General features: G+C 34.2%; 1 protein-coding gene across 2 annotated transcripts in view; it reads right to left on the bottom strand.

The window, feature by feature from the left end:
• ireb2 (iron-responsive element binding protein 2) overlaps positions 1–16,895 on the bottom strand; it is a 33,960-nt gene extending 17,065 nt beyond the window's left edge. For both annotated transcript variants that reach the window (XR_012400189.1, XM_005162972.5), the window contains exons 1-8: positions 16,738–16,895; positions 9,510–9,605; positions 9,241–9,406; positions 7,382–7,519; positions 4,338–4,571; positions 2,204–2,273; positions 1,298–1,481; positions 194–333 (exon numbers count right to left, since the gene is read on the bottom strand). Coding sequence is in view for 1 of the 2 variants with exons in the window: in XM_005162972.5 (XP_005163029.2) it covers positions 194–333; positions 1,298–1,481; positions 2,204–2,273; positions 4,338–4,571; positions 7,382–7,519; positions 9,241–9,406; positions 9,510–9,605; positions 16,738–16,837 (1,128 nt within the window). In the remaining variant the exon portion in view is untranslated. The remainder of the gene's footprint in view (positions 1–193; positions 334–1,297; positions 1,482–2,203; positions 2,274–4,337; positions 4,572–7,381; positions 7,520–9,240; positions 9,407–9,509; positions 9,606–16,737) is intronic.
• Positions 16,896–18,730: the final 1,835 nt, after the last annotated feature.

An 18,730-nucleotide genomic window follows, 5' to 3' on the forward strand; every position in this document is an offset into this window, starting at 1 on the left:
GTGATTTTTGTGAGCTGAACTTGTCTGTAATTGGTTTGTAGTTTTCATGCAATATGAACACAACGGGCGATCCGACAGGTATTAAAATCATGCATTGTGAATTAGGCCTAATTTAAATAAATATATTCACAGTATTGTAGACAATAAAAAAAAAAAATAAAAATACAAAAAAAACTTTCACCGTAATTATTACCTTAGTAATACCCAGGACAATATCAATGGATGTGGCAAGAGGATTAATGGTCCCCACAAGTTTACAGCCGACCACCTGCGGCAAAGTCAAAGATACCGGCTGACCTAACATCACCGCCTCAGATTCAATACCTCCAACTCCTGAAAGAAAGAAAGAAAAAAAGAAAGATAGAAAAAGACACAAAAAGAAAGAATGAAAAGAAAGAGAAAAAAAAGACATCAAAGAAAGAAAGAGAAAAAAAGAAAAGAAAAGAAAAAAATAAGAAATAAAAAAGCAAGAAACAGAAGAAATAGAAAGAAAAAAAAGAAAAAAAGAAACAAAAACAAAAGACAAAAACAATAAACAACAAAGAAACAACAAAGAACGAAAACAAAAAGAAAGAACAATAAGAAAAAATAAAAGCAATAAAGAAAAAGAGAGAAACAGAAGAAAGAAAAAAGAAATCAACAAGAAAAACAAAAACAAAGGAAGACCAAAACAAGGAAAAAAGAAAAGCAAATAAAAAGTAAAGAAAGAAAAACAAGAAACAGAAGAAAAAACAAAAGTAGTGACAGAAAAAAAGAAACAAGAAAGACAAAAACAAAGAATGAACAAAAGAAACAATAAAGAAAGGAGGAAACAAACAGAACAGAACAAAAAGAAAAAAAGAAAGTGAGAAAGAAAAAGAAAAAAACAAAAAGACAAAAACAAAGAAAATACAAAAAGAAAGAAAAGAAAATGGAAAGAAAGAACAAAATGAATTTAAAAAGAACAAAAGAAAGAAAAAAGAACAAAAACAAAGAACACAATAAAAAGAAAAATTTAAAGCAATAAAGAAAAAGCAGCAAGAAAAAAAGAAAGAATATAAGAAAGAAAAAGAGACAGAAAGAAAGAAACAAAAGAAAGTCACAAACAAAAGAAAAAAGAAACAACAAAGAAAGAAAACAAACAAAAACAGAAAAAATAAAGTGAGAAAAAAAAACATACAAAAAAGAAAAAAGACAAAAACAAAGAACAAAAAGAAAGAAAGAAAGATGTTATATTAGAGAACATCAATAACTCATTTTTAAGAGAAATAGGTAGTTGGTTTACTGGTTTACACTTTTTTGAGGTGTTCCCACTCACCCCAGCCCAGGATCCCGAGGCCATTAATCATAGTTGTGTGAGAGTCTGTTCCCACCACACTGTCTGGATAAATAAAGCCCTCCTCTTCTTGCACCACCTTACACAAGTACTCCAGATTCAGCTGATGTACAGTGCTGATGTCTGGCGGGACCACGTTGACATTATTAAAGGATTTTGAACACCACTGAGAAGAGAATAACGGCAAAACAAATACAGCAGGACGTCAATTATTACCAAAAGTTTGGGGTTAGTAGGATTTTTTAAAAGGGTTTTGAAAGACGTTACTTTCGTTCAACATGATACAATTTACATGATTTACCAGCACTTTGACCAATTTATCAAATCCTTTCTGAATGAACATACTGATTTCTTTTAAACCATTTAAACAATTTCTCAGAATCTTCTCAGAAGTTGAAACTGAACTGTCATTTAGACATATTAACAGATTTGCTCCGAAACTATTTGGTTATCAACATTCTTGAAAATAATTTGCAGGTTCTTCAAAATTAATAAATACAAAGAGGTTTAAAATAAAAGACACAAAGATAAGTAAATAATGCTAGAAATGTCATTTTTAATGGACTTTTACTAATGAGAAAATATGAAATAATGCTTTTAATTAAACAATCTGACAAAAAAACAGCTCTTGTGTGATATTAAACTTGTTTGTGTGATAATATTTAACAATTTCATGGGTCAAAAATATATGACAGAAACTCATATGGGGCAAACAGCTTACTTTTTATCTTGATTATGACCGCATTCCATCATACAACAGTTAATCATGTATTAACTGAATTCATAATTTTAACATGTTCATTTTTCCTGTGACAAATTAATTCTATTATAAAAGTTTACATTGACAGCCTAAATAAAAGCACATCACAGAAAGCCCCTAAAACTCACCTTGAAGAACTGCAGCCTCTCTTTGTTTCTGATTAGCTCCATCTCTTGGTTTCTGACCATTGTTTCAGGCCTGTGTGTGCGTCGGACAGACATCAAACAGTTTAATTAATTGATTAATTTCCACATCAGCAACTTATTGCAAGATCAATATACATAAAAATATTACATGATACATATAACTTTATATTTCAACAAGAGATGATACACAAAGATATAATTTAATTAAATAAAATTCACAAAAACTGTATATTAAAAGTTAAATGTGATCTCTCAATTCATTCATTTTCTTTTTCGTTCAGTCCCTTTATTAATCTGGGGTCGCCACAGCGGAATGAACTGCCAACTCATCCAGCACATGTTTTATGCAGCTGAAGCCCTTCGAGCTACATCTCTGGGAAACATCCATAAAAACTCATACACTACGGACAATTTAGCCCACCCAATTCACCTGTACCGCATGTCTTTGGACTGTGGGGGAAACCGGAGCACCCGGAGGAAAACCACGCGAACGCAGGGAGAACATGCAAACTCCACACAGAAATGCCAACTGATCCAGCCGAGGCTTGAACCAGCGACCTTCTTATTTCCCAATTCAATATTTGATAAATAACTTAAAATTCTTCCTGGCCTTAAAAACATCTATCAAAGAGAGAGAGAAAGCTTTAATTTTATTGCCATTTCAGCTTCTATGGCTATGTCATGGTAAAAAAAACAGATCAAGTTTACCACATTTTATAAATGGCACTTAGCTATAATTATAAAAATATTCTAATAATTAAAAGTCACCAACAGCAATAAATAATACACAAGGTAAAATATATAAATAATAATAATAATAATGATGATAATACATAAGATAAACATCTAAAACTTTTTTTAAGGTTTCCTTTTGATAAAAATGTACAATTTAAGAAGAATTCACATTTAAAAACATTTCATTTGAAGTTTCTCCAATTATTGTCTGATAACATTAAAAATGGGCCATTCAATAAGAATGTGTTTAACAGTTTGGTTTCTGTTGCAATATAGACATTTTGGGGGTTCTTCTCCTTTGAGTAAATGTTCATGTGTGAGTCTCGTGTGTCCAATGCGACATCTTCTATAAACAATCTCATCATGTCTTAAGTTAAAAAATAAATTTGATTTTCTTCCTATTTCTGGCTAGATTTCAAAAAGTTTATTTTCTGGGCACTGATCCCAATTCTGTTTGCAGTGTGTTAAAAATATAGCCTTTTATTAGTGGCTTTAAATCCGAAGGTGGGATTTTGCACTCCTTTAGCTTTTTTCTGCTAGGACTGTTATGGCGGCTTTCTCTGCTTTTTTATTTCCAAATAGTCCACTTTGTCCTGGGATCAAGCAGGAGACTATTTTATAAAACTTCCTCTGTAGTTCGTTAACTTTGATGAAAATGTCGATAATAATGGGATGCTCCAGTTTGAAGAATTCAAGGCAAGATTTTAAGTCCAAAAAAAAATAAAATTGTGTTCTTCATCATTTTCTTTCTTTCCTTTTTTAAGAGGTTTTTCACCTTTATTATGATAGGACAGTAGAGATTTCAGACAGGAAAGCATTGGAAGCAGAGAGAGGGGTAGGATTGGCAAAGAACCTTGAGCCGGTAATCGAACTCGGGTCGCCGTGAGCATGTCAGTGTTATATGTCGGCACACAGAACCACCAGGCTATTGGCACCGACATTCTTCAGCATTTTCAATGTGTTTCACAGCTAAAAAGAGAGCCTTTGCTTCAGCTGAAGAATTGAGCTTTGATCTGGAATGCGAATGTCGTAGTGTGATTGACCCATTACTACTGCTGCAGAAACATGACTGTCCTTTTTTGATCCATCTGTGTATATAGGATTATGAGTAGGATAAAAATGTTTATGTCAGCAAATACGTGTTGATATGTATGTGAAAAAACAATCAGCCTTCTTATGCTTGCTCAGATCCAGATTTACATGCCTTCTATCATTGCATCAAAGTGTTTTTGTTATAAAAATATTGTCTAATGGTACTTTTCATTCTAATAAAATATGTTACACCTTGACAGTTATTACATGCATCATTATTTCAGTCAAGCTAGAGTACAAAGGGTTTAATCTGAGAGCATGTGCTAGTGTGTGTGAGGCTCAGACGTACTCTGAAACGGGCTGTAGGTGGAAAGGGCAGAGCAGAGGTGTGTTTTCTATCTGTACTGCTGCTGTTCTGCCACCAGGGGCGTCGGAGCAGGAGGGTTTACTGCAGCCACCCCGATGACCCGACCGCTGACCCGAACAGTGACCGCTAGAGCTGCTTACTCTGGGAGATGGTCGACCGGCTGGAGATTTGACAGTCGGACTCTCATCCACAGATGCTGGAGGGCTTTGGATGCCGCTGACAAATGATGAAAACACTTGTTAATTAACAAGGCAAGGCGATAACGCTACAATAACAGTATTTATTCATTCATTCATTCATTCATTCCCCTTCAGCTTAGTCCCTTATTTGGGACTGAATGAACTGCCAACTATTCTGGCAAGGATTCACATTTATATTTATTTAATTTACCCGCAGTTTCACAAAAAAGGTTTAAGGCTAGTCAAGATTAAATTGCATGTTTTAGCTGTCTCAACTCAAAATAACTTGCAGTGAGATGTCTAAAAATATGTCAGGGTCATTTTTTTGTCTCCAGATGCACACCAGTAATATATTGTCTAAGGCAGTGGCTCTCAAACTGTGATACGTGTACCACTAGTGGTACGCGGGCTTACCTCTAGTGGTACGCAAAGGAATCACAGAGTAATGAAAGAAAAAAAAAAAATACAATTTTGAAAAATGTCCTTATTCTCTTGTTACATCTCGGTCACTTAAGCGTCAAAATTTAACCCACAGGCTAAAAAAAAAGGGGTAAGAACTGCAGCACAACGCACTTGCGCATTCCAGGCATGCCCAGTTAAAAACATCGTCACTTTTTAGAATGCCGCACCGCGAGTCACCTGACAAGAATCAACTGATCAGCTTTATATTTTATACAGATTATAACTTCGTTAGACTAATTATCTCAAACACAGAACACCCAAACACTGCAGTGCTTCTTAATTTTCTCCATAAATAAAACTCGTATCAGAGTGCAGCAATGTTCTGTCAGCTTGACATCCTCTAAGAAAAACGGGTTCCCTAGCAATCTACATACAAGTTAATGTTTAGATTTCAAAAAGTGCATCATACAAATACATCATATGTACATGCAACATATATTTCAAAATCTATCAAAAATTGTGTAAATATGACTTGTTTTTGAACTGTCCAGTGCTGTAATTAAGCCAAATTAGGCTTAATTAGGTTTAATTTGGTCAACTTTACTGTTTATTTCATTACTGGTCATTATAATGGTACTTGGAAAGACCAATTTTTTTAGGTGGAACCACTGGTCTAAGGTCATTTTTAAAATTGTGGCTTTAATAGCTTAATTCAACTAAGGCCTAGTCCTGATTTATTCTAATCCCTGTTTGTGAAAGTGGGAATTAAAGTTCTGCCAGATAAAAATCGATCTCTGATAACATTAAAAACTGGCCATTTGTCAAGTATATGTTTAAGAGTTTGGTTTCTGTTGCAATATTGGCATTTACTTCTCCTTTGTGTAAATGTCGATGTGTGAGTCTCGTCATGCATCTCATCATGTCTTCAGTTTTAAAAAACAGTTTGATTTTCTTTCTACTTAAGGCTGGATTTCAAAAAGTTTATTTTCTGAGCACTGACGGAGCCTAATTCACACTATTAATGCAAACATGAAGCGCTATAAATGAAAATAGCAGTCATATAACAAACAACGAAGTATTTCTAACAAAGTGCCTGGTGTTTTAAGACAGGAACAGTGTGTCCTACGGGTTTAACTTTAACTGTTACAAGCTATTAGTTACTAGTTAATTGGTTAAAGTTATCAGTAACTAATAAAGTTATGGTAACTAATAACCTTTTCAAAAATGGTTAATTTAATTTTCCAAATTTTTTTGTAATGCAATAATATGCACCTTTGGTAAAGCTGATTTGAAACAAGAATCATTGGCTAAAATGCTACACAAATAAACTTAAACTGAACACTATGAACTAACTTTTGAGTAACTAACTCTCAGTTAGAATGTTATTACTTGCATTTACTGAAGTCCAAGTAACCTTACCATGGTACTGTGACAGAATTGGAAAATATGAAATTGGGTGTTGTCCAATAGTTTCAGAACAACTTTGGTGAAAGGTTTAAATTCGCAGCAAATGTTGTCTACTGTGTGTGTATGTATGTGTGTATATATCTACACACAATTTATTATGTGAATAATTTAGACATGTATTAAAGGTCTAATGGAACATAATTTCAGTATTTCAACAGTATTTGTTGCCTTTTGTCTTTGTGTTTATACTTACCATAATCAGGCTACTGTTTACTATACAATAATCACAGAAACCACCGCTACTTTTTTATTAACATGGTAATAAGATATTATATGCAAGGTTTTGCCTTTGATAATGATGATTTAATGCATTATATTATGGCTGACAATATTTCATTAAAATAAAAATATAGACAAAATATTTAAATACAAATTTTAAAGATGTTATTATTTTACTGAACACAAACGTATAGAAAACTGTATCATGTCCTTAATCCTTAATGGGGGGGGGGGACTTGTTTCATAATTTAATATTCTTTAAATCAGGCCGAAACTAGATTTTATTTAAATTAATTTCTTTGCTAGTAAGGTTTGGTATTGAAAAAGGCTGCTTAACATTTGAACATTATTCAATACAGATTTTATTAATATTTCTAAGTATAAATACGGTACCTCAGATTTTCTGGTTGACATGTCTAATTTTCGACAATAAAAAAGTCACTTAAATTTATTATAAACGCTCTGGATTCCACATCCTTTACTCAGAAGCACAAATCTGCCTTTACACTTACATGAACACTTGTTGTAATATTTATAGAATATTTGACAATGATTTTGACAGTGAAAACATGTTATATCAGGCCTCATTAAGAGAGAAGATTTGGCATAAAACCCCCAGCATAATACATCACTAACCTAATGACTGTGTATGTAGGACTGCTCGGTGTAATTGTTGTTTATGTTAAAGCTGTAATTATTGGGCTTTAAGAGATAAATGCTGTTTTAATCCTTCCTCTAGCTCATGCGTTCAACTCTCACCATTTGCTGTAGTCGATCTGCAGTGAATGATCTACGATGAGGTCTGTGGGGCATCTTGGGTTCACCAGGCTCGGATCGACCCCTTGTTTAGCTAAAGCATCTCTCATGGCTGCCAGATCCACCATAGCGGGAATTCCCCTGTAAATAAACAAACAGAAACATCATTATATATCTAAGCTTATGACCAAGTTACTAGCAAACAATGATAAGAGCTGCATGGTTAAAAAAAATAAAATTGAAATAGCATTATAGTGTGGTTTATCAAACGACAATGTACGATTAAAATATGTGCTGCCTATTTTATAAAGGACTACAGAATTGTGTATACATGATAATGTGTAACCCGAAGGTCATCTGAAAACAATCTGATCAAGTGATGTAAAATACAGTTATAGAGAAAAACAAAATCTGTTTTTCTAGATTTAGAGTTATGTGTTTAGGCAAAACATAGTACTGATGAAATTTCTTTCAATTCAAAGACATTAATTTTATTTTATTTTATTTGTTTTGTTTTTTAATGAAAGAAAACATAAGAATATAGTATAAAGAACAGTGCCTACACAAAAAACATTGGACGCTTAAGGTGGTAAATGTACCCTCCTCAGTTTCATATGCATATAGTTTAGGGCAGGGGTGTCCAAACTAAATCCTAGTGGGCCAGAGTCTTGCAGAGTTGAGGCTGATTTATTTTTTCGCCTGGCGCCACGTCGCAGACCTCCGCTGACTGCACGCGCACCTTACAAAATGGAAGAGGCTTTTATACTTAACTCGTTCGCCATTGTGATGTTCTATAAAACAAGAACATTATGATGGGTTTCGATCAAAAGAAACCCAATCGTAAAATCAGACTGATAAACAGAGCAATAGGAAGTTTCCGGAACTCCGTCATATCATTAATATCATTCAAGATTTTTAAACTAAACATTTTTATAAACTATTTTAATGATTATAAAGATTTTTATAAACATTCATGATTTTTTTTAAATCAATCTTTGATGCATCACTTGCTTTTGTTCATATCTCAGACAGTTTTAGCTATTAAAGTTTTATAAAATATTAATGACAACAGAACATGGGTTACTCTACAATTATGTTTTATTATGGCAAGAATAAAAGCAAAAAGTACACTTACTAAAAATACTGACTTTTTTTCAGATTTAGCCCACTTAACACATTACTGTCTGGCTAGTTTCTGTCCTCTACTTAACGTTATATGCTAAATAGGCAATAATGGTCCAACATTCCTGTCTATTATCACCAATAAACCCATGAAAAACAGGGCATCAGTATATTGTAAACCAATAGGTTCAAATATTCTTTTCAAGTTATCAAAGAAATAATTTGTTAATTCATTTTAGTTTTGTAACTATTAAGTTGTTTTAAATTCAAAATTGTAATATCAGTTATCAGTGTTAAACCTATAAATGGGGGAAAAACATATTATGTAATATTATAACTGCCTGGGTTTGCCACGGCCTCTCTTCATGGCTTTAATAAACTTATCCTTCAAGTTTTCTAAACTTTTTTACAAAAACTTGCAATTTCTAGCCAAGAATTATAAGCCATCTAGTTATCCCTATGATCACGCGGCACCGTGTGAACTATTCGCTCGAGTCTCGAAAAATTTTGTGCGCTCCACCAGCCGAAAGCTTGTCACTCACACCCAAAGCAAACCTCCGGAAACACATCGATGACGTCACATTTGCCACGCATACTCAAGCAAACTGGCGAAAGCGTAGAGCATAAACCAGGCCTTAAGCTACAACAAACCTAAATTTATAAAAATGCAAACATTTGTTATTTTGAAACAAATGTCTCTTTCTGGGGTAAAAATAATAAATGGATTTAAACAAACTCACGTGAAATCCTGCAGCAGAACCCGGGCGGGCGAGAACACAACCTCTGCTTGATTCTGCTGCACCTGCCAGTCCAAAATACTGGATACATCCTCTGTTTTCACGTAGAATTCGTCACACTTCCGAATGGCGGACTCCAGGAGAACCCGCATGCAGAACGGCAGTTTCTCTACAACAAAAAGAGCATGACACTTCAATATTTCATACTCAATTTTATGTTTTATTGTAACAAGTGACGTCAGCAAAGATGAAGGAATCAGCCAGTTACTTACCGTATCTGACATCATTAAGCTTCTGTGGGCTGAAATATTTCTGCTCTTGATATTGTTCGCTCTGGAGAGTGTCAATCAAATGGCCGTATGGATGCTCTGTAGGGAATAAAAGCTTTGATTAAAAACTCCTAGGAAAACCACAGATAAATAAAAGTGATTGGCGTAGGAAAGACAGGAACAGAAAGGCTTGTGCAGAAAATGGGTTTTTTTTTTTTTATGTTTTGCTGTTTGTCTACACAAAAAAAGGGCATCGGGTGATTAAAACCAAAACTTTCGGAAAACTGTGCTCGTGGGGACACTACAACCAGAATTTTCTCCTCAGGACTTTAGTGTGCACAGTGTTTTCTCCTTTCTGATTGGGCAATAGGACTGGGTGTATTGTGTATTTCACATTTTTCAACCCCAGGACGTAATCTGCATCTGTTCTTACGTTTGCATCGACTCATATGCAATTTACATGAAAATACCTGATTCCCCATTTGGTGAGAACCCGGCATAAACCGGCCCCCTGATGGTTTAGTGTGCCCTTACCAAGCATCACATTGAGTTTTCATGTGAAAGAGATTTTTTTATTAAAGGCAAGCAGGTAAAACTGTTTTTAATACCCGGGTACATGTGCACATGGCCTGAAACCCATGAATGAGAGTTGGCTGTGCACCTGCTAATCAGACCAAACAGGATCAAATGTGTCCCAGAATACAGCAGACGGACACCTGCAGGCTGATATTACTGTCACAGAGAGGACATCTGCACTTAAACTGCCTCTGTTCACTGGCCTTCACCTCTTCTCTAATAAAATACACTTCTAAAGTGTGCAGTTGTGGGACTCGTGTTGGCAGATAGTACTACTGAGAGCTTACAGGCTCGATTTGCAGCAATTTAGGACACGCAGCGTTTATTGACATTTGATTCTGAATATTTAGATTAGAGCTGCATGATACTTTGTTTCAGCATTGATAATAGCAATGGGAGAATTCTGCAATAGTCATATCGTAGGATCTGCAATGCCAAGTTGGGATTAGAAATAACCAAAAATCACATGCATTGTTTGGGCACCTCAAAATACTGATAAGACTCTCCAGAAATCCATAAAGCAGAGTTTATGTCATTTATGCTTTTTATAATACAAATTGTTTATCGTATTGCATGCAAATAAAATTATGAATTCTTACCAAACCGAGTGAGTTGTTAAACCAACTTGTGAAATTACATCACAATATATGATAAAAACAAATTATCGCAATGTCAGGTTTTCCCCAATATTGTGCAGCCAAAAATCAGATGCAATAAATAAAATAATAATAATGCGACAAAGAAAATGTTTTAGATTTAGAAAAGTAAAGTGACATGATTTAGGACCAAAGGTAAACAAAGTTTATGGCGGCATAGCCTATAAAACAACAACAACAAAACAACTGTATGTTGTAAAGGATGCATTATGTGTTTATATAGTCCTTTTTCAGGATTTTAACAAACACTGATCCCTTTTTTCTAGTTTTCTACTTAGAAATGGTGAAAAATATGCATTGTGTTTGCATTTAATTTGTTTGCTTATTGTTAAATACACACAAGTGCTTCTATTACCCACTAGATTTACGTTTACTTTGTGTGTGTGCGTGTGTGTGTGTGTGTGTGTGTGTGTTAGGCAATGTCGACCAATATGGCATCGTACAATGTCTAAAGTGAAAAAATTAATTAATTCATAACAAATTAATTATTTGTAGCCTACTGTTTCAACAACCTGACCCACATGGTCTTTGTTTTACCAATAACCAAAATCAGAAATAAATAAAGATAAGCTTCACACAAATGACCACCTTTCAATCACTTTTTCCGTGAGACTCTGGCATGAATAGGCAGAGTGGTCTGTGTCGTTATAATGGCGTAGACAAACTTGGTTGGTAAACAAGGTGCACAACTAGGGTTGTAACGGTATGATTTTTTTATGGTACGATAATCGTCTAAAACAATACCACGGTTTGACGGTTTCGCGGTATACGGTATGTTACAAATGTTACAAAATAATAGAACAGTGAAGCAAATTTGACTTTTTCCAAATAATATATTTTCAGTTACTTTAAACAACACCACTTACAATGAACAAATAAAAAAATAAGAAAATAATAAATAATGTGTCAAAGTCCAAATAAACATGGTGCAAATCCTCAGTAAAAAAATAGATATAAATATTTACTATACTATAAATAGTTACATAACGAAACTAGATTCAATATGGAACATCCTTAGGTTTTATGTGCCAGCATGGATATGGTTGTCTGTGGATATGGATTTGGATATGGTTGTCTGCAGTGCAGACAAACAGCCGCATCTTCATTTGCGTCTTTTGAAAACAGCAAGAGCAGCAGTTCGTCTTTGCTGTGTCACTGTTTTGTCATGTTTCTGTGCTGCTGTGCATGCAAAAGTAGGCTACTTAGTATGAGAATTATTTCATGCAAAACTTTTTTTTTTTGCGTTTTATTTAGCCGCGCATAAATGTACAGCCTATCTCTCATTCCGTGTTGTTCAAAAAGCTCGTTGTTGGTCCACAAACAAAAGCGAAACCTATGCTTATTGGTTGTGATATAGCGAGTTTGAACCAATCTGGGCATGGAGGAGGGACAATGCATCAATGTATCGTGTCTGGTTTGTCCGGAGACACAGTGACGAGCGTTTCTTTGTCAAATCAGCGTTGTCAAATTTTGATGACGTAACCGCACTGATTCCGGAGCCTCTAAAAGTCCGCGTTATGTGATACAGCACTAGAAGGCTGAGATTCTCTTCTTTATGCCAATCTTTGAATTGTATGAATGGGATCAGCGGATCAAAAGTTATTAAACATTTAAGAGCAATACTTATTTTTAGCCGCGGGCGGCTGTCTCGGTCTTTAAGGGTTAAAACCGTTGATATGCAATTGTTCATGGTATGATAATCGTGCACGTTCAAATCGTGGTAGACCATCATACCGGTATATTGTTACAACCCTATAACCAACAGGAATTAATCAACAGTATCTGAGGTTTTCGCTAAAATTACTAAGTACAAGCTTGAAAGTGAAATATTGAAGCAGTGTACTGACACTGTGACACGTTACCTGATAAATTAAAAACACCAAAGAGTCGTTAGACAGAGACAAGGTGAATTAAATATTGTGTTTAACAACTACAGTGAGACGCGATCCAGTGGTACATCCTTTATAAACTGTCTGACGTGCACTGCTCTCTGGGGTTTTGTGCTCAAAGCACCTGCTGACTGTCTAGAGCAGAGATGTTGCTGTGTGTGTGTGGTCACGTGATGTGCATTTTTAGCGGTATAGTGTGAAAGGGGGCTTTTCAGAAATGCTCGATGAAACGCCAGTGTGGACATGGATCGTTTTCATTCAAAAATGCCATTTTAAAGACATATTAGTGGAAACGGGGCCTAAGTGTGTATTTTTTACGAGCGGGTTGCTGCTGCGACAAGGGCAGGGCAGAGGATTGTGATGCCGGCTCAGCATTGTGATGTCTATTTGCGATGGACGATTGCATCGTCTACCGACCCAACCCTCGTGTGTGTGTGTTTGTGTGTATACTATTATGCTTATATCTCATTCAATGTTTTAAGTCTCGTGACATGGAGTTAAGATCAAAATCATATTAATGATATGCTTTGTTGCATTCTAGTAATATTCAATAATGAATAATGAATAGCATTCATTCATTCCTTTATTTTTCCTTTGGCTTAGTGCCTTTATTTATTAGAGGTTGCCGCAGTGGAATAAACCGCCAAAATGTGTATATCAAAATGTATTTATTTATCTTTAGAGTTAAAGCCATGTACACTTGCTGTAATGTAACCAAATATTTCTTGTTAAAACGAACATTATTGTGAAGATCCTAATGCTTAATTAACTCCACAGTTTTTTTTCTGAATTTCATAAATTATTTGAATCATTGTTTTGCATAAACTACAGTCCAAGAAGTACCTTATTTGAAATAATTTTAGTAAAATGAACACATCGAAGATGTAATAAAAAAAAAATACCTAAAATAAAGTAATTATTCTAAAAAAAAAAAAAACTAAATTTATGGTTTTTGGCACTGCGTTTTCACAAAAATTAATTTCAAAATGTTTTAGCAATTATCCACTGTGGAGAGTTATAACACTACATCAGATAAATCCCTTTCTCAAGTCTTTGTCATATTTTCGATTTAAGGTATACATCAGCAATGCATCCTGACATTAATTGGACAACAAATTCCTCCATCCATGTAAACAGTTCAACAATATGACAATAAAAACCACAAGCGTTGTATTTCAGTATATTCTGACCCTGTGTGTGTGTGTGTGTGTGTGTGTGTGTGTGTGTCTTCATGTGTGAAGGAGGAACACACAGACACACTCTTATCACTCACAGTCTGCGTCTGCTCCCTTCTGCATGCATTAGATTAGGTTAAATGCACTCAGATTAAACTGCATAAGAACACAAACCTGCATGAACAGACACAAACAAACAATCCCCAGATCTATATTTATGACACGGAGGATAAAGTCACTGGGTGGGAAAAGTAAATAACTCTCTCACTGGGAGACAAGGAGATTACAGAAGGATCAGTCCACGACGATGAAGCAAGATCAGACTAGTCTAATTAGCTAATTATAATTACACACACTTATAACTAATTCTAAATAAAACCCATGTAATCCTTAAATAGATCCAAAAATGATGACTTGAAGTTGATTTCTTCACCCTCAGGCCGTCCTAGATTTAAGTGATTCTTTTCTTTAGAAGGACATTAATGTTTTGGATGCATATTTGGCACTTAAAAAACACATTCAGGAAAAACAACTGTATATCTTTTAGGTTCCTGAAAATACATCATAGTCTGAAGCAAAATGACAGATCTGTGCAAGAAATATTTACAATAATTATTAACTTTCAATGAAAATGAAATCCTTAAAACATAATAATAAGAATTATAAGTTAGGTTTGATTGCACTATATGTTTGCTATGGGGCATAAATTCTTTACTTTGAATCTTTTTAATGTGTGGTAGGACATTACTGATGAAAGTGTGGGTTTTTTATCAGATTGGAGACAGATCTGGATTTAAGATTAAAAATAAGTTTTTAAGTCTAGAAAATTACATATAAATACTTTTCAGAGGAGCAAGTTATTTGATTTAAGATTAAAAGACTAAATTGCAAAAATAAAATTGTATTATGGTCTGATCAAATGTCTTCCAAATTTCAAATTAAAAAAGTCTTATGTTAACATTTATCCGAAAAGGACAATGCTTTCAATTGTTTTAAATGAAAATCTAATTTCTGAAGTTTAAACATTTGTTTTTTACTAAAATAAATATAATACTGAAAGTAAATATAAAATTACTACAAAATAATGTTTTCTATTTATATGTATGTCAAAAACAGAGTTTTATCCTGAAGAGTTTTAACACTTTTTTTTTTAGTGTTAAAGGGATGGTTCATCCAAAAAAAATATTTTGGTTGATTTGCATTTTATGAAATCACCAATGACTAGCCATGGGACGATAACCATTTTCAAGGTATACCGCGATTGGAAAAGTCATGGTTTTTAAACCGCCAAATTTTTCTGCTATACCGTTTCTAAAGTATGTGTAAGATTTTTTTTTTTTTACTTTTTTTGTTGTTGTTCTTTTATAGGAAAACAGCATCTCCAACAGAAAAGATCTCTAAAGATGCCACTTTAAATTGTATAGAAATCTGTGTTTTTGAAACAACTGAACACAGCAGAAGTTATTCATTTGAATTATCTAGTTTGACACGTTTACTGCTGCAAAATATTATAAATGTTACCTAAAATAAAATATAGTGTTGTTAAAGGGATTTTCTGTTGTTTTTTACTCAGACATTTAAAAATAATATGTATATATAGTAATCACAATACCTTCAAACCGTGACATTTTTATCCAAGGTTATCACACTGTCTGAATCTCATATCGGCCTATGCCTACCAAAGACTATGATTTCAGCTAGAAATGTTCTTGTTTTTCTAAAAAATAGGTGTTTCATCTCATGAATGGTCTGGGGAGTAAGTAAATTGATAGCAACTTTACATTTTTGGGTGAACTGTCCCTTTAAAAATTGTGTTCCATTCGGTTTGGTGACACTGGTGCCTTACACATTTCATCTTAAATGAAAAACAACACATCCTTTCCTTTTTTTTAAATCTTTATCTGTCTCTTTTCTCTTAAATTTTTACATTCGCAGGACAGCTCATGCCAGAGGAAAAGCAGACACTGCAACAGCACAGAAAGCCCAGGAAAAGTGTAGGTTGGCCCGGATCATCACCAAAGACTTACCCCAATCTGTTCTGGGACCTCGCAATTTAGAAATTAAGCACTAAACTTACGGTGATAATAATGTTTTACGTAATAATCAGTTTCTTGCATGAACTGATTATTTGTCTTAAATATACTCTCAGAAGTACTAAACTACTGTTGCCTGTATGATTTTTTTACTCTAAAAGTGTCAACATTTTTATTTATGAGTCTGTTTTCCTCACGATGTGTTTTCCCCTCACCAAACAAGCACATAATTGTGAAAATAGATTACTTGTATTATAAATTAAGTTTGAGACATTATTTAGCCATTTTATGAAATGAGAAAATATTAGACTGCCTTTAGAGTTCATTTTGACAGCCATTATTGTGGTTAAACCGTACTTATTATTATAATTAATTATACACAAATAATAGTGCTGATTAAAATATTCAAACGGTATCGTATTTGCATACAAAAAAAATAGCAACACTGCTATAAATACAATAGCATGGTTCTGCAAATACAATAAAAGCATGTTACAGAATGGTGTAACGTTACTATTGTAAACAAAATAAAATAGCCGTATTATAACACATTGTACCTCACAATCTAGTCAGCTGCCTAACTAACGTAACGTTTCATAACATTTGGTGAATTATATATTAAAACAAGAACATAATACAGATGTTGTCAAGCTGGATATCTCTCTGTTTTGACAAGCATGAGTTTGTGATCGCGTGAGATGCACGAGCTGGATGTCAGTCGCTCTTTCACCGCTAGCCGCAATGCTAACGACAAAACCGCCACTTACATCCTTCATAAACTCAATTTCTGAAGACTGTCTCAGCATACAATTGTAACTTCTAGTATAACCTGTTACCTATATCGCATTCAGAGCGTTAACGAAAAGAATATTGCTCTTTTAGTCTGAAAAAACAGCTCTTACCGTTCTGAAGCGAACCGAGCGCCATGATGAGTCCTACTGTTAACACGACTCCACTCGCTCGAGCGACAATGGTTGGCCAATCAGCACACAGTACGTCCATGGACGACTGTCCAATCAGATGAAAGAATCACGTACAGCGCTGTCCAATCAGTAAAGAGAATCTTTACTCCTTTACTATACCTTTTATTACTTTATTTTATCCACAGTTGCTTATTTAATAGATAACAAGTGGATGTGGAAATCATTTGTTTCTCTGTCTGTCTGTCTGTCTGTCTGTCTTTCTGTCTGTCTGTATATATATATATATATATATATATATATATATATATATATATATATATATATATATATATATATATATATATATATATAAACACTATATATAGACAATATTCAAAAATGCACATGCCTAAAAAATATTGTATGATTTTAAAGAAAGCGTTTATTTTATGCATATAAAACTATATGTAAATGAATTCAAAAGTTCTAACTCCAACATCTACAAAATCATTATTTTAAGCAACACTGAAATTATTTATTATTTATTTATTGTTTATATAAATGCACACACATACACTCAAAAATGTTTGTTCAAACTACTTATTTAAAATGAGCTGAAAAAAACATAATTCTTGTGATTTTTTCAGAGCAACTTAATTGTTTCAGGTTCAATCCACTTCCATTTAAGTTAAACGATTTGTATAGGGACATCATTGAAATGTGAGCATTTTTTACAGTGTACACACAAGGACACTTATAACAAAATATTTATCTTTTTTTACTAAATGTTTGTATTAATATTAATAGTGCTAAGCATTATTTAAACAGTTAGATATTTATATATTATAGTGCTCAAGATTTCATACAACATATTACACAAACTCTGTAGTTATACATAATGTAAACATCGGACAGGTAATAATACACAACAAGGTTTCATGGGAAGATCATATTGATAGTGTGTAACAAGATAAAACAATGATTCTGTTTTTAGCACCGCCTTAGATCTTTTGGAGCATCGAAACAGATTTTTGAACATTCTTTTATATCTGTGCAGTGTTCTGGAGTATTGTAATTCTGTTATGAGTCTGTCTGCGAGTCTTAAAGTTGAAAAGCCACATTAAAATCTGTTCAAAGATAGTAGGAAAGCCTCTTGAGAAATTATAAGACCATTCAAGAACCTCACAAGGCTGGCATCATTTTGAACCCTAGTCGTGTTTAATCATGAATTTATACCATTATAATCAGTACAGGCGACGCAGTGGCGCAATAGGTAGTGCTTTCGTCTCACAGCAAGAAGGTTGTTGGGTCGCTAGTTCGAACCACGGCTCAGTTGGCGTTTCTGTGTGGAGTTTGCATGTTCTCCCTGCCTTTGCGTGGGTTTCCTCCGGGTGCTCCGGTTTCCCCCACAGTCCAAAGACATGCGGTACAGGTGAACTGGGTTGGCTAAGTTGTCCGTAGTGTGTGTGTGTGTGTGTGTGTGTGTGGATGTTTCCCAGAGATGGGTTGCAGCTGGAAGGGCATCCGCTGCTTAAAAACGTGCTGGATAAGTTGGCGGTTCATTCCGCTTTGGCGACCCGGATTAATAAAGAGACTAAGCCGACAAGAAAATGAATGAATGAATGAATGAATGAATAATCAGTACAGCCGGTTCTTATACACAGAGTACGCAAGCTTCATAGGGCCTCAACTCCAGAGTGGGGCACCATCTCGTTTTCACAAAAAAAAAAAACATTTATTTAATTACATATTAATAACAAGCAGAATATAGTTATAATTGATGCAGGTTGCAGCTCTATGACCGGGAAAAGACAACAGCAGTCTGGAGCCGAGAAGAGGAAAAATTTACATGATGTATCACTTGCATCACTTTGAGCTAACTAATGTCCATGAATCTGAAAAACATATTTTTCAAGTATATTAGTGAGGCTAACGGTTAAACTTCGCCACAACTGCACTAAATCTGCCTTAAGTGTTGCTGTTTTCTTTCAGT

The sequence above is a fragment of the Danio rerio genome, chromosome 25 (assembly GCF_049306965.1).
Source record: "Danio rerio strain Tuebingen ecotype United States chromosome 25, GRCz12tu, whole genome shotgun sequence".
NCBI lineage: Eukaryota > Metazoa > Chordata > Actinopteri > Cypriniformes > Danionidae > Danio > Danio rerio.